Here is a 21,430-nt window from a genome sequence, read left to right as displayed (position 1 = left end):
CAAATCCAAGAACCATCATTGCAGCTTCCTTGAAGAGAAGACTTGTCTCTCAATCTCTTAAAGTAAGGTAAAGATTGATAAACCTCGAACCAATTCTGGCTGCTATGATACATTCAAAGTAAGATTAATCCCATCGTTACTTATAAATCGAAAAGGAAAATGTTTGTTTTTAGATTCGCCAAAGATACCTTCGAGTCAAGAGGAATCATATTGACGTAGATAGGCTCGCCGCCTCTTCGCACATTCTTCGACTCCCAGAATTGAGGAAACAAACTTCGACGATGGTCTACAGAGACCTGATTTTAAATCCGTGGGAAGGATAGATGAGATCGTCATTCTGCAGAATTTTTTTTTTTTTTGGATTGTAAGAAATGAAAGGATGGTGTTCAGGACATGACGGCTAATCTTTTTATAAATGAGATTTACCGACTGAAGAGAGGAGAGATGCATTGAATGAGGATCATGATATGAATGGGATAAAGAAATTAAGATCGTCGTTAATGACAACGATTGAATGCATCCGCAACGTTTCAATTTTTCTTACCCAGCGTTAAGACACGTATGTCAAATTGCTCCTGAGATTCTCCTCTATCATCACCGTTCAAAAACTCTGTGGACAGTTTACCGAAGCAGAGGATGAAGAACATTATTGAACCTTAGAAATCAAATATGAAAATGTTAAAAAACAACCAAAAATATGAAAATGTTGAAGACGGAGAGGGTATTTATAGTGTGTATGTTATGGGTTTGATTAGTAAACACAACAAATTTAGAAAGCCCATTTAATTAAATCTGTCAGGCAGAGAAGAAAAACGTAGTACACATGTCACGCATGATTTGATGAAATGTAGCAAAAGGCCCAGCAGATTTTTTTTTAATAATAAAATTAATTAAAAATCAACCCTTAAAAAGGGATCTCGAAACAGTACATCAATTCCGGTTTACCGGAGAAAAGCACGGCCATAGGTTCCAAAGAGCAAGCAGAACATGAAACAACAGCAATTACAAATAGCAAGATGATTCGGTTCCTCGGTGAGAAGTAGAGCTTTAACTCCGATGAATACTTAAGTCTCCAAATCCAGAAATCGTGACTTTACTTCGGCTGGGTGTCCAAACCAGCCTCTGCTTCGTCAATACTCACCGCAAAGGGACCACTGTCGGAGGGGACCCGCGGCCACTGACGCCGGATCTATAAAGAAATCGAAACCCAAAGCCCTAACCACCGCAATTACTCTGTTACGCCACCAAACTCGCAGGTCCGACGCATCGCGTACAACCCGCCATCGCCTCTAAGCCGAGAAGAAATCCGCACCGGAGGAGACAGATCCCAAGGAACCGCCATCCTCAAAGACTGCTCCGTCGTTGGCAAATTCTCTCGAAGATCCGAAAGTATAAACCCTAGGCCCCGATGTCTATGTTTCCGTTTCCAGCCGCAACTCCACCATCCTGAAACGGAGCACAGAAGCCCGAGAAACCGATGAGCCACCAGGACCACCGCAACAGAGCCTTTACCGAATCAAACCGAGAAGAGAAGAAGAGAGTACCTCCGGAGGCGGGATCTAGACTGCTCCGACCATTAAGCTTTGAAGATCTTGAAAGGGAGGGGTGGGAGAGCTACACACGGGTCTGGCGAGGTCGCCGTAATGTAAACCGGAGAGCCTCCACACACGCAGATGGTGATCTCTCTTTGGAGAGAGAAAACAAAAGGCGCGTGTAGGCCACGCTGCTTAAAGACCGATTTTAAACCCAACAGATTTCTAATTAAATGAAGTGAAGCGTATTAAATGGCCGGGACACGTGTTGCATCCTGGGACTTCGACTTTTCTAGGTGGAATCCTAGGTGGCGCATCCTGGAGAGAACAAACCTTACTTTATATATAAAGATTTCAAGATGGATGGTCAAGAACAAGAATGTTTTCCTTTCGAAACTAAAATTGAGTACGAAGTGATAAGATATAACACGAAAATTCAGCAAATTGTTATCATGAAATAGCTATTCACTACATTTTATTATGTGTTTTATATCATATAAACCCAGAGAGCCGGTTAATAGCACGAGCGAGTAAGTGGAACGGTCAAATAGGATCCAAAATTTAAAATAAAAATAATATTAAGATTTTTTTTGAAAATAAATATATAAATTATAGTTGAAAACTTTGAAATTTAAATATATTACTAAATTTAGAATTTAAAATTACTAAATTTAGAATTTAGAATTTTAGAAAAAGTCAAATATATATATATATATATATATATATATAAATATAGTTATAAATTTTTAAAACTATTTTAATATATTGTTAAATATACCGTTAATATGTTTTTGAACAAGATCCATATATATAAGTTGAGGCGACACTGTAAACTTGTGTGTTACTACAGTTGCATGAAATTATTTTGGTCTACCTCCCGTCTTAAATATCACAATTTTCTTCGTTTATACAAAGTTTGTAAGATCCAATATAATTTCATGTTAGATCTTAATTAGTTAAAATTGGAGTTAGGCCAAGTTTCATGCAACTTTGTGTTACGAAGAAGATTGTGTTACTAAAGTTGCATGAAATTGCAAGTTCATAGCTAAATAAAATTGATAGCACAACAAAAAAAGGGAAAAACAACTAAGGAATGTTGATTTGTATTAGTTTTAATTTTAACAGATGCGTATATTACTTGAATATAAACATATGTACTTCTTTCATGAATTTTAAGAGTATGAAGTAGTAGATCAATAACAAATCGCAAATAAGACAAACATACAAAAGTGTGTATATATTTCATCATGTCGCAGAAAAGAATATCTTTGACTCGCCCTTTTCCGCTGAGTGGATCATGGATTTTCCCCATCCTTAGAGCAACCCCATTGAGGGTTTTAAACAGGTTCATGGGCTCAGGTTTTGAGGCCTTTTGGATAAAAATAAATGAGAAATTGGGTTTAATTTGGCGACCCGCCTCTTACCTGTGATCCCGTCCGATACGGGTTCAGCACAGGTGTCGCATTCTGATTGGTGAAGGGGAGTAGAGGTCACGCGCTTGAACGCGGAGAGAGAATCATTTCTCTCATTTTTGCGAGAAAGCTAGGGTTTGCTCTGTGTGGCGATTTCATTTGCGACGCCGAGCTCTCACCCATTTTCTCCTCTTTTCTCGATCGATTCGGCGCCGGATTGTCTCCTCCAGGACCAGAGGTGAGTTCCGAGTCGATTGACGTTTAGATATTAGCCTTCTGTTGTCGAGATCGCCATTGTGAATTGTCAAAAGATTTTATGATCTCGGGTTAGGGTTCGAAATCGAGATGTGTTTGGATCTAGGGTTGTATAACCTCGTCTACGGGTTCTATTTATCGATTAATGGTCCGAGATTTGCAGATTGAAAATCCAATAGGGGTTTTCGATGAAGGGTTAAAAAAAATTTGGGGGTTTCGATTTGTGGTTGGATAGACGGTTGGTATGATCGTATTTTACATTTTTTTTGTGCTAATCAATTCTTGTTTTGTGCTTTAGATGGATCCCGCAGATGAGAGAACAGATTGTAAGAGGAAACTGGAGCACATAAACCTCCTGAGTTACGTTTCCGATTCGGAACATGGGATGCCCAAAAGATGCGCTTGTGGTGGGAGAATGATACACGAGGTTCGAGTGAAGGATGAGTTCGACACTCAGCCAGGGAAACGCTTCTTCAGCTGTGTAAACTACGAGGTTAGATACAAACCCTGTTATCCAGTTGAATTATTAGATACAAACCTGTGCTTTAGTTCAATATTTGGAATGTGTTGTCTGATGTGTTTATTGTTTAACCAAGGCTGATGGGTTACATTATCGTCAGCCTTGGGTTTGTGGTGTGCAGGAGGATATCGAAATGCTGCGTAAGCGTGTGGAGGAGGCTGATGAGGTGATCAAGTCGGTGCCAATGCTGGTTGAGAGTGTCGAGGTTTGTCACTTTGTCTAAGAGTTGATTTTTTATTTTAATTAAGGTTTTTAAAAAGTCATTTACAACGTTTCTTTTTTTCTTGTGCAGGCACAAGTTAAAAGGCTGAGTTTGCTGCTTGATAAGCTCACTGGTGACGTGTATAACCTCACAGTGCAGTTGGCTGCTCTGGAGAGGGTGTGTTTCGAGTGAAATTCAAACAGGTAAACACAGAAACTAAACCGAAGTAGTTCTTTCCGTGTACTGATAGGTGTGTTGTTTGCTGTAGTTGAACTGAAACTTAACTAGGAACTCATCTAGGTTCATTTAATATGTGGAGTAGTATTTGTACTAGATTATAACTATGAACTCACCTAGGTTAATTTAAATGGGTGTTGGTTGGTTGCTGTGATGAATGTTCATTAAAAATATTGATTTGATGTGTAATGAATACATTTTGTAAACTACGTCATCTGTAATTAAGGCTAATGAATGTTTGGTAGTTAGAGACACAAAGGAAGTAAATCGTTTTTATAGATACTGAAACCAACCACTGTAAACACAAACCAACTTTAACAAATCACTCTAACTCACCACGCTCTTGTGAAAACTCCCAAAAACCTGAAACCACAATGGATCACTTTTCTCTTAATTCTGTCGGGTTTGTGACCCTATTATCTTCCCAGTGCACTCAAACCACTCAAAACACTCAAAACACTCAAACAACTCAAACCATAGATGTAGGGTCCTCAGGTGTTCCTAAACCCGTAGAGAGGAGAAAGTGGACAACACAAGAGGACATTGTCCTCATCAGTGCCTGGTTGAACACCAGCAAGGATCCCATAGTTAGTAACCAGCAGAAGTTAGGTTCGTTTTGGAAAAGAATAGAGGATTATTTTAATTCAAGCCCTCAGCTCACTGGCGCTGTTCCTAGAGAGTGGAGTCAGTGTAAGCAGAGGTGGGGAAGGATTAATGAGCAGGTTTGTAAGTTTGTGGGAAGCTATGAGGCGGCTTTGAAGGAGCAAGCTAGTGGCCAAAATGAGAACGATGTCATGAAGTCTGCTCATGACATCTTCTTCAACGACTACGGGACGAAGTTCAATCTTGAACACGGCTGGAGGGAGTTGAGGTTTGATCAAAAGTGGAGATCCAACTCTGTCTCAAAAGATGGTGCAAAGGAGAAACGGAAGGAAGCTGCAGAGTCAGTCCCTGACTCGGATGAGGCTAGGCCTCCTGGTGTTAAGGCTTGCAAAGCAGCCAAACGCAAGAAAAAGGGGAATGAAGCAGCCTTTGATCGACTAGAAACCATTCTAGACTTGAAACGCAACCTAGCAAAACAAAAAATTCTAGATCGTCTCCTCTCTAAGAAACATGAAACTCTAACTGAAAGTGAGGTGGCTCTTAAGGAGAAACTCGTTTCTGAGATGCTCTAGGTGATAATTTGACAACTGCTTGTGCTTAGTTGAGGATTTTCTTAGTTCATTAGTTGATTCTTTTGTTCATTACTTGATAACTTTGTTCATTACATGATGATTTTGCTGATTACTTGACTTTAACTTATATTCTTCTGTCTCGTTTTACAGGTGAAGGTTGTTGGTTGTGGAGGTCACGGGTTCTACAAGGTTTGTTGGTTCTACAGGTCACGGGTTGTTGGTTGTGGAGGTCACGGGTTCTACAAGGTTTAGTCTGAGGTTGATGGGTCATCTCACGGGTTGTACTACTGAGAAAACATGTGCTCAGTTCACGGGAGAAACTCGTTTGTTTTTTTTTTTAATGATGTACTTGTCGCGGATGATGTCAAGAAAGACACTATATAATCTATCTCTCATTTTATGCATTGCTCTCATCTTCATCTCGATCTATTCTCTCAAAACAATCAGAACAAAACCATCTTTCCAATCTCTTCTCTGTAATTAATCACACAACAACACTGAAGCACACATAAGCCCACATCTCGAATTTGGTAATTCCTTTCAGACAGCATCTCTTCTCTAGTAAGCACACTCACACACTTTGCTTAATTTCAGACAGCCACAGTCTATAATATATATGGGAATTGTTTTTCCACTCTCTTTGTTTCTAAATTAATCAGACTATAATATATATGGGAATTGTAAAATGTCATCATATATTGTTCTATCTCCTTTTGAAAAAACCATATTTATTGTTCTATCTCCTTTTGAAAATACCACATTTTTTCTAAAACCACATTTATTGTTCTATCTCCATTTGATTTATTAAAAAAAAAAACAATTCATCTATCTCCATTTTTTCTTAAACCCCATTCATATATTGTTCTATCTCCATTTTTTCTTAATCCATTTTATATTTTCTTATCTAACTATTCTTTTTTATCTTAAAATCAAATGTAGCCAAATAATGTCGTCCTCATCATCCGATGGAGTAGATGAAGCTTTTGAAGAATATTTTGACGAAGAATTTGATAATATCCTCAACTCCCTACTCTATGAACAAGCCACCAACCCAAAGAAACGGAATTATATCGAAATAGATCGGGAACAAGGCCACATTCAACTATGGAACGACTATTTTGACGAAAATCCTACTTACACAACGGACATGTTTAGGCGGCGTTTTAGATTACTTTCTTTCCCCCTTGGTTTCAAAACATCTATAGTTTGGCAAACACGTATAATAATGGGAAATCCTTTAAGGACCACACTTGTAGATTTTGTTTCAAACATACTTTTTTTTTTACTAATCTAAATGATTCTACCACTAGTCTTTTTCGCTTTGCCCACCCACCAAAACATCACAAGTTAATCATATTTTAACATAGATTCATGGGGTTTTTGCCAAAACTAACCCACAACTTGATTTTAATTCCAAACCTATACCCAAAATTGAATCAAATGTAAAATTAACCTAAAAGCCTAGTGAAATTACAGCTCAGCCCCTTGTGACCAAACAAAAAAACAGAAGCCATTTTTACGAATATAGCCCCAGTAAATCGTCTAAGTCGTCTGAGATGTTGGAAGTCGTCTGGACGACTGAAGTGTAAGTCGTCTGGTACCAGTTTATTTTAAAAATAATTTATAAATCTTGTAAAAAATATTTTGATGCGTAAAAAATAAAAATCAAGTAATTATAAACAGTTTTAACTGATATAAATTAAGATATGATAAAATTGATTTGTTTTGAAGATATATGAGTGGAAGTAGTGAATCATGAAATACTTTGGTTTAGGAGTTTGTCAAACATATGTTGTAGTATTGTATGTATTGTTAGGGTTAGATTTTGGAAAACTAAAATGTTTTTTTCAAAAATTAGTTTTCACCTATATGTGTTTATTTTTGTGTATAGTAAACACTTTTCAAGTTTGATTTGGTTTTATGAAGTGTTTAATTATATAATTAAGTTTAGGGGTTATGTTTAGGGTGTGGACGACTTATATTTCAGTCGTCTGTTGAATAATTTACCCGGACGACGTATATTTCAGTCGTCCAGACGACTTACTTGTAAGTCGTCCAGACGACTTACTTGTAAGTCGTCTGGAAAGTCTTCTATTTTAGTTTCCCGCTAAAAATATTTAATTTCCCGCTAAAAATATTAAACTCTTCTGGACGACTTACATGTAAGTCGTCTGTTTTAATTTCTTCACTAGACGACTGAAATGTAAGTCGTCCAGGAAGTCGTCTGAGTCAAAAATATTTAATCTAATTGGATTTTTTGTCTCCCTATATAAAGAAAAATTTACACATTCTCTCTCTTCCTCTCAAATGGCTGCAACAAAAATGTAATGTTCATCATTCTAAAACTTTCCAACCTCTCTCTAATCTCTTTGACTTGAAAACACCAAACTTTATATGAATTTTTCAGTTTTGTTTTATGTATTTCTTACTAATCTATCTCTTTTGCAGGTTTTTAATCAAATGGTACTCATCTTCCACTAATTTAGAGGTAGATCTATTAATTTTAGATATGTATTTTTGTGTGTTCTATAAATGTAGATTTATCTAATCTTCCACTCATTTTCTCTATTTTTAAGTCATTTGAACGTTTTTGAATATGCAGGTTTTTCAGATCTGGATTTGATGTGCAGGTTTTTCAGATCCGGAAGACTTCTGGGACGACTTACCTGTTAGTCGTCTGGAAGTCGTCTGGAAGTCGTCTGGACTTCTTGGAAGTCTTCTGACAAAGTCGTCTGGACTTCCAGGAAGTCGTCTGGACTTCCACGAAGTCGTCTGGACTTCCAGGAAGTCGTCTGGACTTCCAGGAAGTCGTCTGGACTTCTAGGAAGTCGTCTGGATTTTTCTCAGCGTTTTGGTAAGTTCTTATGTCTGATTTTTCTTCATTTGGTAACTTCTTGTTGTATAAAGTTCTTACTTTTTTCCCAAACTAAAACTCTCCAAACCCACTTTAATCTCTTTGACTTGAAAACACCAAACTTTAAATGAATTTTTCAATTTTGTCTCATGTCTTTGTTACTAATCTATTTTTTTTTTTTTGCAGGTTTTTAATTATTTGGTACTCATCTTCCACTAATTTAAAGGTAGATCTATTATTTTTAGATATGTATTTTTGTGTGTTCTGTAAAGGTAGATTTATCTAATCTTCTACTCATTTTTTCTGTTTTTAAGCCATTTGAACGTTTTTGAATATGCAGGTTTTTCAGATATGGATTTAATATGCAGGTTTTTCAGATCTGGAAGACTTCTGGGACGACTTACTTGTTAGTCGTCTGGAAGTCATCTGGAAGTCGTCTGGAAGTCGTCTGGACTTCCTAAAAGTCGTCTGGACTTCCTGTAAAGTCGTCTGGAAGTCGTCCGAACTTCCTAAAAGTCTTCTGGCAAAGTCGTCTGAACATCCTGGAAGTCGTCTGGACTTCTTAGAAGTCGTCTGGACTTCTTAGAAGTCGTCTGGACTTCTTAAAAGTTGTCTGGTCTTGTCTACTCAAGTGGAATCCATGCTTGTCTTTATAGATGAATGATCTATAATAGTTTTGTTTGTGGTCTGTTTTATGAATTGCATGTATACTCTTTTAGTTGTGAATTTTTTGTAAAATCAGTAATAATATTTTCCAAGATGTATTAAATGTGCTAACAATGTGTTTACACATTTACAAATCAATGAAATAATAGACTTCAGTAGCCTTTTTCTTATCTTTGGATCTCTCATATGCAATAATAAACTCCAATGGCCTTTTTCTCATCTTAATAAACAAGAATGTTGGTAAGAGATGGAAACAAACAATAGTAACTAGTCAAAGCATATCATATTTTTTATAAGTTTGCATTGAAAAACTTAGTCAAATTTAGTAAAACTAAGGGAGAGAACATATTTTGTAAATATGAGTTTTACATATCTTGAAGTTACTTATCACTCTTAAAAATACAAGTTATTCAAAAACTAACGTAGAAGACTTAAAAACTAGTGGAGAAGACGCCGACGACTTCAATCTAAGTTGTCTAGACGACTAAACTATATGTCGTCTGGTCAACGTAGAGGTTATTTTTGCAATTGACTTTGAAATCTGTTATTTCGGACGACTGAAAGTTAAGTCGTCTACTATTGTTTGGTTAAAAAAAACTCCAAAAAAGCTAGACGACTTACATTTCAGTCGTCAGAGGTTAGTTTTGCATTTGACTGGATTATTTCAGAAGTTTGACTTTTTGGACGACTTACATTTCAGTCGTCTAGTGAAAATTAAAATAATAATATTTTTTAAAAAGTAGACGACTTACAGTTAAGTCGTCATAGGTTAGTTTTGCAATTGAAAAAAAAAACTTCAAGATTTAATTATATACAGACGACTTATAATTCAGTCATCCACGAGACGACTGAAATGTAAGTCGTCCAGAATTTACGAGGTTTGACCAGAATCTCGGAAAAAATCCTGGACGACTTACAATTAAGTCGTCTGGTGGACGACTGAATTATAAGTCGTCTGTGTATAATTAAATCTTGAAGTTTTTTTTTTCAATTGCAAAACTAACCTATGACTACTTAATTGTAAGTCGTTTACTTTAAAAAAAAATATTATTATTTTAATTTTTGCCAGACGACTGAAATGTAAGTCGTCTGAGGAAGTCAAACTTCTGAAATTATCCAGTCAAATACAAAACTAACCTATGACGACTGAAATGTAAGTCGTCTAGGTTCTTTGGAATTTTTTTTGAAACCAAACAATTGTAGACGACTTAACTTTCAGTCGTCTCAGGTTACAGATTTCAAAGTCAATTGCAAAAATAACCTCTGCGTTGACCAGACGACTTCCAGGTAAGTCGTCTACAGCCAGACGACTGAAAGGTAAGTCGTCTACAGCCAGACGACTTCCCAAGTAAGTCGTCTGACGAACAGATCTGGAAAAAAACTCGATGTCATACCTTAAATTGGTGAGATAAGTTCCTTAGCATACATAAGGCTTCTCCAAGCACACAGAATCACAAACGGAAGTCACCCACCCATAATCGTTAGGTTCTATGACCCTATGAACCATAAAAATTTTAGAATCAAAATCTTGAGTTTTTTTAGCTCATTGTGGAGAGAAAGTGAGAGATATGTTGTGTTTAGTTCACAAGAATGGAAAAAGAAGAAGGGTAAATCGATTTTAGGAGCATTAAGAGCTTCAAATTGGTTGTTCATGGTGGTTGTGGTATTGATGACAATGGCAATCTTGTAATTACTTGAAGATGATGAGGGTGAAAGAGTAAAGATGTCATTTTCGAAAAAAAAAAAAAAAATTGATGGCATTTTCGTAAATTATATGAACTTGTGGGGTGAATAGGGTAAAACCAATTTTCAAAAAAAAGGAGGTTAGTTTTGTGTTTGACTTTAAGTTGTAGGTCAATTTTGTAAAAATCCCTAGATTCATTCACACAATAAATTAACTAGAACCTAAGAATGTATCGTAAGTTAAAAACACCAAATAGCTTCTTGCATTGTATATTATAAGTTTAAAACACCAGATAGCTTCTTCATCTTCTTCCATCAGTCATCGTAAGAGAAGGTTTTCTTCTTACCGCAGAATAATTCAGTTACCTCCGGTTTCTCCAGATAATCTTCTTCATAATCTTCTTCTGTCGGAAGGCTTTCTGGTCGAAGGCACTCTTCGTTCCAGAGCCTCTCTGCACGCCTGTACTTGGGTCGGATAGGGTATGGAGCCATCTCAACCACGTCGGAGAGAATATTCAGAACTCTACTATTCTCGTACAGCAACGCCTCCTTTGCTTCTTCAGCAGAAGCAAACTCAACAAAGCCACAGCCCACATGCTCACCCTCGCGGTTTACAACAAGTCGAACACGACAAACTTTTCCAACATTTTTGTAGTAACAGATGAGATTAAATCTTCTTATTCCGGGAGGGAGATTGTAAACAAAGAGAGTTTTTTTTCTTAAGGCTACTTCCTCAGCAAAATCATGAGTTTCATCGAATCCTTCCTCCCTATCATCATCTTCTTCGATCAGACGGTTTTCTCGTCCAAGGTAGTCTTCGTACCAAACCTTGTGATCAATGCAATACTTGGGATCCCGAAGGTCTGGAAATCCCTCAGCCGAACAAAGGAAAATTTCTTGATCGGGCAAATACTCCTTTTTCAAGGCCTGCTCTGCTTCTTCAGAAGAAGAAAACTCAACATAGCCATCGCCAATTTGGTTGCCCTCACAGTCTATAAGAAGACGAACATGAACAACTTTTCCAACATCTTTGAATAAATCGATGAGATGTTGTATTATTATAGTTGGGCAAGGGAGATTGTTGACAAAGATCGTCTTATATCTTACAGCAACTGTCTCTTGATAAAGTCTATCTTCTGTCTCTCTCACAAGGATCCCTCGTCGACGATAGTCTTCGTAACAGAGCTTCTCTGCAAAGTTGTACATGGGTAGGAGACGGTAGGGAGGCAGCATAGCTACGTCAATAAAAATCATGTGATCCAGCAAATATTCTCCATTCATTTTTTCCAGCGCCTTAGTAAGCAGAACCAAACTCGACAAAGCCATAGCCTACATGCTTGCCCTCGGGATTTACGACAAGTCGAACACTAACAACTTCTCCAACATGACTGAAGTAGTCGATGATATGGAATAATTTTGTCTGAGGAGAGAGGTTGGAAACAAAGAGAACATTCTCAACAAACTTGGGAGGTGGCGTCTCATCTTCTTCTCGTAGAATGAAATCTTTGTTCCGGACTGTGTGATCTTTGCAATACTTGGATATGATGTACACATAAGGGAAAATCTGAGCAATAATCTGGCGACCGTGCAAATTTTTAATCGTTTGGAGAGCCTTGTCTGCTTCGTTAGAAGAAGCAAACTTGACAAAGCCCTATTTCCCTGTCTTCCTGAAACCGTGGTGTACAACAAGTTGAACACGAACAACTTGTCCAACATCTTCGAAGAGATCGATGATATCTGCTATCCCAGCGTCCTTAGGGAGACCACGAAGCAAGATTGTTTTCCTTTTTACGACAACCTCCTCCGCCTTATGTTTCTTCAGAATCATAGGTTTGGTCTCCAAATCATCTTTCAGTTTATGCTTCACCAATAAATTAGCTGGCTCCGAATCAGATCCCGACTTCTTTCGCTTGCCCAATGATTTAGCTTCTGCGGCCGATTTCTTCGAAGAAGTAGCCATCGAGAACAGCGAAAACAAGGAACCCTAGTAATCTTCGAACTGGACTTAGATTTTGTTTCAAACATATTATTACCTCTTTTTTTTTACCAAAACATACTATTACTATTTCCGAATATTATATAACCCATTGTAATATTATACGATTTTACTTTCTTTGGTAATTGTAATCTTATTATATAAAGTTTAGTTTTTTTAAGTTGCTAATTAACATGATCGCGATATGTGTCAACTAGATTTGGATCCGTGCGTTGCAACGGACTTTATTTGATATTTTAATTTAATTAAAAGCATTACAAAATCATTTTATTATTGTTTTACAATTATTTTTGCATATGTATTGTGAAATTTATTTTATAGTTAAAAACTCGTTTTCACACATAAGTTTCAGTTAATATTTGTTAAAGCTAGACAAAACATCCAAACGTAAAAATTTAAACCGAATCCAACCCGAAATAATAATTATAATGAAATAAAAAAGAATTTGGAAGTTAAATAAGGCCAAGAAGCGATGACAACATTATACATTAATTTTCTTATGTACTAATTTAATATTTTATTAAATTATTCTGATGTTAAATAATTTTCTTGATTCATTATTTATTAATGATATATTTTCATAATAACATTTTAATTAAAATTAATTATAAATTACTACATAGTAAAAATAAAAAATGTAATAACATAACGATGAATCTTGATTTGTTTTTAATTAAACATATTTAGGATAATTTTCTTGTTGTTAAATAATTTTATTTTTCAAATTTTTTTTTATTTAGGATTTTAGGAAAAAAAGTTATTTTCACATAATGATAGATTTTTATTAATACATACACAATTTTATTTTTTTAATACAAATGTCACAATCATATCAGGTGAAATATTTGAAATTATTTTTTGTTTATAAATTTTTAACAAAAAATTATCTATCAAAAAGAAAAGTTAGTTATTTATAAGAAATAAGTTAATTCTAATTTTTTTTTTAAAGGAAAATTGGAACTATAATTCATTTTGTTAAGATTTTTATACAACTATTATATTTTCAATAAAACAGTTATATTTAGTTAATTATATATTGTGTATTATACATACAAACATATATTCTTAATATTCACACATACGTATGTACGACGAAAAAATCATAATTAAAAAAAACTTGTGTTAGCATCATAAGATGTAAAAAGGATGATAATAAATTGAATTGTTTAAAGAAATTAAAAGACAATACACAGATAATATTTCTTGTAAATATTAATTTTTTGTGAAAATAATATGAAGAAGCTTAAACCTAAATATAGATGTGTAAATAATATTTATTTTGGTTTATATTTTTGTAGCATACATTTATCTGTTAAAAAAGAAAGTTAGTTATTTATATGAAAATAATAAGAGTTCTTTTACTTTTTTATTTTCTTAGGTTCTAAAAAAGGAATATCACTTAATTTATAATTAGTTTTTCTATTTTATTTTTATTAAATAATTTCTTGTACTTGTATGATTTTATAATTCGTTTTTATTTAAGATTATTTTTTAAAAAATTAATATTTTCTCTTATAATATCTTTCTTTAGTATCTTTAAAGATGAAAAATATACAAAATATTTTTAAAAGGAAAAAAACTTTCAAATAGCTTTTTACAATTATTCTTTGTTTATAAATTTTTTATAAAATTAAATTTAGTATCAAATATTTTTAAAAGACTATAAAAGGAACCATAAAAATATAATTATAAAAGACTATATAATAGTAATTTTCCTTTTCTAAACTCATAAAAAGAACAATAAATTATATTTTGTAATAATTTTTCTTTTCTAGTGTCCAAAAAAATGGAATAATAATTTTATTTTCAATAAAAATGTAATAATAATTTTTTTTCTAAATCTTTTTAAATCATAATAAAAAATAATTGTAACATATTTTTGACACATGTCACAATCTTAATAAGTTAATTAACACATGTCGCGATCATGTTAATTATCAATTTTGAAGAACCAAGCCTTTTACAATTATATATTTTATGGTTCTTTTATAGTCTTTTAAAAATATTTGATAGTAAATTTAATTTTGAAAATTCTAGAAACAAAGAATAATTGTAAAAAGCTTTCTAAAAGTATTTTTTCTTTGTAAAATATTTTATATATTTTTCATCTTTAAAGACACTAAAGAAAGATATTATAAGAGAAAATATTTTTTTTAAACGAATTATAAAATCCTACATGTACAAGAAATTATTTGATAAAAATCAAATAGAAAAACTAACTATAAAATAAGTGTTATTCCTTTTTTAAAACCTAAGAAAATAAAAATGTTAAAGGACTCTTATTATTTTCATATAAATAGCTAAGTTTCCTTTTTAACAGATAAATGTATGTTACAAAAATATATACCAAAATAAATATTATTTTCACATATTTATTTAGGTTTAAGCTTCTTCATATTATTTTTACAAAAAATAGTATTTACAAGAAAAATAATATCTGAGTATTTTCTTTCAATTTCTGTAAACAACTCAATTTCTTATCATCCATATTACATCTTATGATGCTAACACAATTTTTTTAAAATTATGATGTTTTTGTCGTACATAAGTATGTGTGAATATGAGAAATATATATGTTTGTATGTATAAGACACAATATATAATTGACTAAACATAATTTGTTTATTGAAAATATATTAGTTGTATAAAAGTCTTAAACAAAAACGAATTATAGTTGGAATTTTTCTTTTTTTAAAACAATTAAAAGTAAATTATTTCTTTAAAATAATAAATTTTCTTTTTAATAGATAATTTTGTCTTAAAAAATTATAAACCAAAAATAACTTCAAATATTTGACCCGATATTATTGTGACATTTGTAAAAACAAATTGTGCATGTATTAATAAAAATTTATCATTATATGAAAATAATTTTTTTTTCCTAAAATCCTAAATAAAATAAATTTGAAAAATAACATTTTCCTCTTTTAATTTTAACCAAATGAGATTGTTTCCTTTGAAATTCTAACCAAATAGAATTGTAAAAGTAATTTTTACTTTTAAAATTTAATGATAAATATAATACTGAAAATATTTAATTAAAAATATTAGTAAAATTGAGTAAACGAATTTTTAAAATAGCAACTTTTTAAAATAGTTAATATTTGCTGGAAATAGTTATTTGATAGTATTTTTATTTTCTAACTCCTAGAAAAAATAATTATAAAAGATTATGTAATTTTAATTTTGTTTTCTAACACCTAAAACTGTAAAAAACTATTTGATAGTTTTTTTAACTTAAAAAAAAAATCCTCAACAAGAGAGATTTGTATCATATTTTGTAATTCCTAACCAAAAGAAAATTGTAAGAAGTTATTTGATAGTATATTTTAAAAGAAAATTTGATGATGAACATGATACTAAAAAGTATTTAATTAAAAATGAAGTGTAAAAATAGTATTTATATGAGCTGTAAAAAACTTAATTTTAAAATTATTTATAGTTGATAGCAATAAGATTTTTCTGAAATTCTAAACAGAAGATAATTGTAAAAGTTTATATGATAATACTTTTCCTTTTCTAAATTCCTAAAAATAAAATCAAAACTTAGGATGTTGTCGTGATTGGTATTTATGTGTTTGGTTGTACGAAAATCAAACACATGTTTGATATATATATTCTCATGTTTGCTCATAAAAAATTGATAATTATTACTGTCGCCGTACATATGTTTAGTCAAAAACAAATCAATATTCATTGTTATCTTATTACGTTTTTTTATTTTTAATATGTAGTAGTTTATAATATATTTTAATTAAAATGTTATTATGAAAATATATCATTAATAAATAATGAATCCAGAAAATTATTTAACATCAGATAAGTTCAATAAAACATTAAATTATTACATAAGAAAGTATATAATGTTGTCATCATGGCCTTAATTAACTTCCAAATTCCTTTTTATTTCATTATAATTATTATTTCAGGTTGGATCCGGTTTAAATTTTTACGTTTAAATGTTATTTCTAGCTCTAACAAATATTAACTGAAACTTATGTGTAAAAAAGAGTTCTTAATTATAAAATAAATTTCACATAACATATGCAAAACAATTTTAAACAATAATAAAATGATTTTTTAATATTTTTTTATTAAATTAAAATATCAAATAAAGCTCGTTGCAACACACGGGTCCAAATCTAGTACTAAATAATATTTAGTTCAATCATCAAGTAACTATAACATAGCCGTCTACTCTACTAAAATAGAGTCCTACTTTTTATCTACTTAAAAAGTTGTCATTTAAGTTTTGGATCTATTTACCATTCATTAGAAATTAATTAATGAACGATGGTGTTCATTGTTAAACGAACAGAGTATGGTCCCACAGGAAGAGATTCGGTCTTCATTGTTAAATCCAGGACGATGGTGTTTCACAGATGGTTCCTGGAAAGAGAAAGATACTTTTTCCGGCCAGGGTTGGCACAGCACTTTAGAAGGCTTCGCTGGTTTGCTAGGGGCGAGGAATGTTCGGGCTAGTCTTTCTCCTCTCCATGCGGAGATGGAAGCACTACTCTGGGCTATGGAATGTATGAGGAATTTACGTCAATCTCAGGTTACGTTTGCAACGGATTGTTCTCAATTGGTGAAGATGGTTTCGGAACCAGAAGAGTGGCCAGCGTTTGCAAGTTATTTGGAAGACATCAAAAGGCTGAGAGCAAGTTTCCTACAATCAGAGATCGTCCATGTACCAAGAGCGCAGAATACAAAGGCGGATAGCCTAGCACGCAGTGTTAGGATTCAGCCGTCTTTCGTCGTTCACATGGATCAATATCTTCCGGCTTGGTTTACAGAGTCTATATGAGTCTGTAAAGTTGACGACAAAAAAAAAAAAAAAAGAAATTAATTAAAGTTAACATCCCTTATAATTTGATTATACAATATTTATCTCAAACAGTTTCATAACATTAAGCTAATAATGTTAACAAAAACAGAAATGATCCTTTTATATCTTTCCAAAGTTTAAAAAACTCCCGAATAATAATATGACAAGATAACGTTCTTTTGTTTCGTACACAAACAATATTACAAAATAAAAATATATATTTCTAACATCTGCTTAACACTAAATTATTTATTGATCATATTTTAATAATATAAAACACAGTAAACAGTTATTTCAATTAAATCTGAACAAAAAGTAAAAGAAAAAAAAACATTTCCACCATATCTTAATTATGTGTGGTATATTACAATTATACCATAATATCTAACTAAACATAACTTAATCTAATTTATTCAAAATAGCAAAATTTATCAAATACCATTGAATCATGAACTCTTAATCTAAAAGTAACTCATCTAAATATTCTTATTCACTTTTACCTCAAGATTTATAAAATACCTTTAAATCATGAAATGTTAATTTAAAAACATAACACATGAATATAATGTATATAAATCCGCGCATAGTGCGGGTTATAATATAGTTTATTACTTATCTTTAAAGCTCATAATTCTTTCATTTCACAAATTTTCTCAACAATCTGAAAGAAAAAACAACACGTGCAATGTAGTAGTTTTGTGAACACGTCAGATATGTATTTATTAATGCAAGCACCTTATTGTTTATTCTTCTTTCAACTAATTTAAATGTGAAAAGCTTGCATTCTCTTGTAGGTGTATGTCAAAAATATTATTTTCGAAATAACCTTTTTGAAATGTATCTTTTTAATAATTTTTCCTCTTTCCACTTTATGAAGTGATTGGTTCGCTTGAGCACCCACTTTCAAGCTTGTCACTTGAGGGATCGATAACAACTAATGGTGAAAGTCCTAGAAAGACAGTGAAAGGCATAATTAATTCACATCTAGGACCTAGCGGTGGTTCACGTGGAACCGTACTTTTGTTCTTGCGCACACTTGACATAGCGAGGTCTGCGATTCTATCTAGTACTGGAGGAAATTGTAGTGGGTGGTGGAGGAAGTGGTGGAATGATTTATTTTCATTGGTCAGACATTCCAACTGGTGATGTCTATCATCACATTGTCAACGTAAAGGAAAGAGTTTATGTAAGGTAACTTTTTTGATACATGACTTAGTCTTTGGTTCAAACATAATATCTGATTCTACTATAAATTACCCCTGTTTGGGAACGCGCTAGGCGATAGTCTGTCGGTCGGGTTGGACCTAGAGCCTAAAAAGAAAATCGGAGATTAATCGAAAATTATGCGGGGCAGAATTTTGAGATTGTTTACTATGTTATAAAACATGTTAACTTTTAATTGTTTATAACAGTAATATATTTTCATGTTTAAGATTGTATAAAACACACAAATAGAATATATAAACTTAATATAGTGTAATTTTCATCAAAATTATGAATATAAATGATATTTATAAAATTTAAGATCAAATAAATAAATAAAAATAATATTAAAAAAAAACATAATAATAAAAAATAGATTATGCCGCCGCCTAGGCGGCTAGGCGGTCCGCTTAGACGGAGAAAATCGGATATCCGATTTTTTTAACCGATTTGGCATAAATCAGAGCGGAAGAGTGACGTGTAACGCCCAGGCGGCTAGGTGGTCGATTTTTATAATTTTCTAATCATATTATGATTTTTTAAAAATATTTATAAATTTTAGAAATATTATTTAATTTTATGTTTTGTTAATTATACATAACAATATGATAATATGAGGGAGTGCTTGAGCTGCCCTCTCTGCGACAGTATCCTCCTTGACGCCACCACTGTCTCCGAGTGCCTTCACACTTGTTAGTTCCTCTTTTTAACCCACAAAGGCTTCAAGATTCACTGCCATGGTTTTAATTTCCTTTGAAGTTGAAGATTGTATGTGTCAATTTCATATTAGTTCTTCGCTTGGTTAGGTTACTTGTTTTATTTAGCTGCATAACTGTTGTTTAACATATCAGCTGAGAATAATATTTGCTAATCTACATTTCTAATTGCTATCTACTGGAGACTGGGATGAGTTTACTCTTCCTATGCAGTTTGTAGGAAATGCATCTATGAGAAAATCACAGAAGACGAGATAGAGTGCTGTCCAGTGTGCAATATCGACCTTGGTGGCACCCCATTGGACAAGCTTAGGTGAGCAAATAATCTTGTCCTGTACAGATGTGAGCTTTGTAGGTAAACTTTAAGTGTGTGTGTGTATGTTGATGAGCTACTTTTATGCAGGCCTGACCACAATTTACAAGACCTGAGAGCCAAAATCTTTCCTCTAAAAGGAAGAAAAGTGAAAGCTCCAGAGCCAGCAAGAAAGAAGGAGAGGTCTATGTCTTATTTGGTTGATGTAACCGAAACCAAGGCGTCAGACCAAGCTGGAAGAAGAAGAACTAAAACGGTCACGAGCAAAGAGTTATTACGAGACAGTGCTTCATTGGCCGAGAAGGAAGAAGAATCTCTTCTTAAGGGTCAACTTCTGGAGAGCACAAGCTCACCCAACAAATCCACTCAGAATAAAAAGGATAGTGATGAGCCTTGGGATCCCGAATCTTATTGGAAAGCTTTGAATTTTCTGGTTGAAGTGGCGAACAGGACACAGACCTTGAAGTCTTCTTGTGCTTCTCAAGGGCCAGGTTCGAAATCTGAGCAGGCTAGTTCATCATCTCACAAACAAATTCAACCCAGAGTTAAGGACCACAAGAGCAGATATAAACGTGAGTATGAAAAGAGTGCAAAACAGGAGATGGGGAATGGTCCTGTTTGGTTCTCACTTATGACGTCCAGTGATCAGTGAGATTCATCCTCCCATATCTAAACTTTTTCTTTCTCTTCTTCTTTTGTTGTCTATATCTTGTTGTTATGTTGACAAGGCTTTGATGATTTCAGGGAAGGAAAAACATCTTTGCTTAAAATTGTGGAACGGTCAAATAGGATCCAAAATTAAAAATAAAAATGAAATCAAGATTTCTTTTGAAAATAAATATATAAATTATAGTTTAAACTTTGAAATTTAAATATATTATTAAATTTAGAATTTAGAATTTTAGAAAAAGTCAAATATATATATATAGTTATAAATTTTTAAAACTACTTTAATATATTGTTAAATATACCGTTAATATGTTTTTGAACAAGATCCATATATAATTTGAGACGACACTGTAAACCTCTCTGTTACTACAGTTGCATGAAATTATTTTGGTCTACCTCCCGTTTATACAAAGTTTGTAAGATCCAATATAATTTCATGTTGGATCTTAATTAATTGAAATTGGAGTTAGACCAAGTTTCATGCAACTTTGTGTTACGAAGAAGATTGTGTTAATAAAGTTGCATGAAATTGCAAGTTCATGGCTAAATAAAATTGATAGCACAACAAAAAAAGGGGAAAACAACACGGGCTTATTTAGGGAATAACCAAAAAAAAAAGAGAAATTAGATTTTTAGAGAGAGAAGAGAGAGATAGGAAGAGAAAAGAGGAGAGAGGGTGGGATTTTAGTTAGATAGTGAATTTTGTTTTTTTTCTTAGCTATTGGGTGCAATTTCTCAAACAACTAAGGAATGTTGATTTGTATTAGTTTTATTTTTAACATATGCACTAGGTGATACCCGCACCCTGCGCGGGGTGAGTGACCGAAAACAGTTTTTTTTTTTAATTTTAAAATTGTGCATGTATGTATAATGTAAACTTAATTGTTTTTTTATGGTTGTGTAATTGATTTATTTGTAAATTAGAAATATTATAAGGAAAAAAATGTATAATAGTGTGCAATAACTTATAATTATTTATTATGAATTTAAGACAAAACAAATCATAAGAAAGTTAATGACTCTTTCGATATTTCAGTAATCAAATTGATACTCAATATACTACTTGCCTATTTGTATAGCAATGTGATATGTTTTTACGTAAAATAGGCAACAATATGAAGATCCAATCACACAAATTTCATGTAAAAATTCTTCTGGTACAAAATTTA

The 21,430-nt window shown here is 32.7% G+C and overlaps 2 protein-coding genes and 1 pseudogene across 3 annotated transcripts; 2 read left to right on the top strand and 1 right to left on the bottom strand.

Annotated features, from left to right (window-relative positions):
- Positions 1-867: 867 nt before the first annotated feature.
- LOC103844416 lies at positions 868-12,496 on the bottom strand (annotated as a pseudogene).
- Positions 4,533-5,585, top strand: LOC117129017 (glutathione S-transferase T3-like). Its single transcript, XM_033282325.1, has 2 exons — positions 4,533-5,315; positions 5,484-5,585. The coding sequence occupies exons 1-2, from the start codon at positions 4,533-4,535 to the stop codon at positions 5,583-5,585; spliced, it is 885 nt and encodes a 294-aa protein (XP_033138216.1).
- A 1,959-nt stretch (positions 12,497-14,455) lies between the features above and the next one.
- LOC103844010 (E3 ubiquitin protein ligase DRIP1) lies at positions 14,456-21,430 on the top strand. 2 transcript variants are annotated; one of them, XM_009120784.3, is made up of 3 exons: positions 14,456-19,255; positions 19,493-19,592; positions 19,683-21,430. In XM_009120784.3, exons 1-3 carry the CDS (start codon positions 19,177-19,179, stop codon positions 20,242-20,244), a joined length of 741 nt encoding a protein of 246 aa, XP_009119032.2. In that variant the 5' UTR covers positions 14,456-19,176; the 3' UTR covers positions 20,245-21,430. The 2 variants fall into 2 exon arrangements, with proteins under 2 accessions (XP_009119032.2, XP_033138547.1); XM_033282656.1 differs by having other exon boundaries at positions 14,457-19,331.

The sequence above is a fragment of the Brassica rapa genome, chromosome A10, assembly GCF_000309985.2.
Source record: "Brassica rapa cultivar Chiifu-401-42 chromosome A10, CAAS_Brap_v3.01, whole genome shotgun sequence".
Classification (NCBI taxonomy): Eukaryota; Viridiplantae; Streptophyta; class Magnoliopsida; order Brassicales; family Brassicaceae; genus Brassica; species Brassica rapa.
Note: the sequence above shows the minus strand (reverse complement) of the source record. Positions and strands in the feature narration are given on the sequence as shown.

Bases quoted from the DNA above. Each gene is read 5' to 3' on its own strand.
- LOC103844010 (XM_009120784.3), top strand. From the start codon at position 19,177: ATGAGGGAGTGCTTGAGCTGCCCTCTCTGCGACAGTATCCTCCTTGAC. The intron at 19,256-19,492 runs GTTAGTTCCTCT...CTTCCTATGCAG, and splicing joins CTCCGAGTGCCTTCACACTT to TTTGTAGGAAATGCATCTAT. The intron at 19,593-19,682 runs GTGAGCAAATAA...ACTTTTATGCAG, and splicing joins ACCCCATTGGACAAGCTTAG to GCCTGACCACAATTTACAAG.
- LOC117129017 (XM_033282325.1), top strand. From the start codon at position 4,533: ATGGATCACTTTTCTCTTAATTCTGTCGGGTTTGTGACCCTATTATCT. The intron at 5,316-5,483 runs GTTTCTGAGATG...CTCGTTTTACAG, and splicing joins TGGCTCTTAAGGAGAAACTC to GTGAAGGTTGTTGGTTGTGG.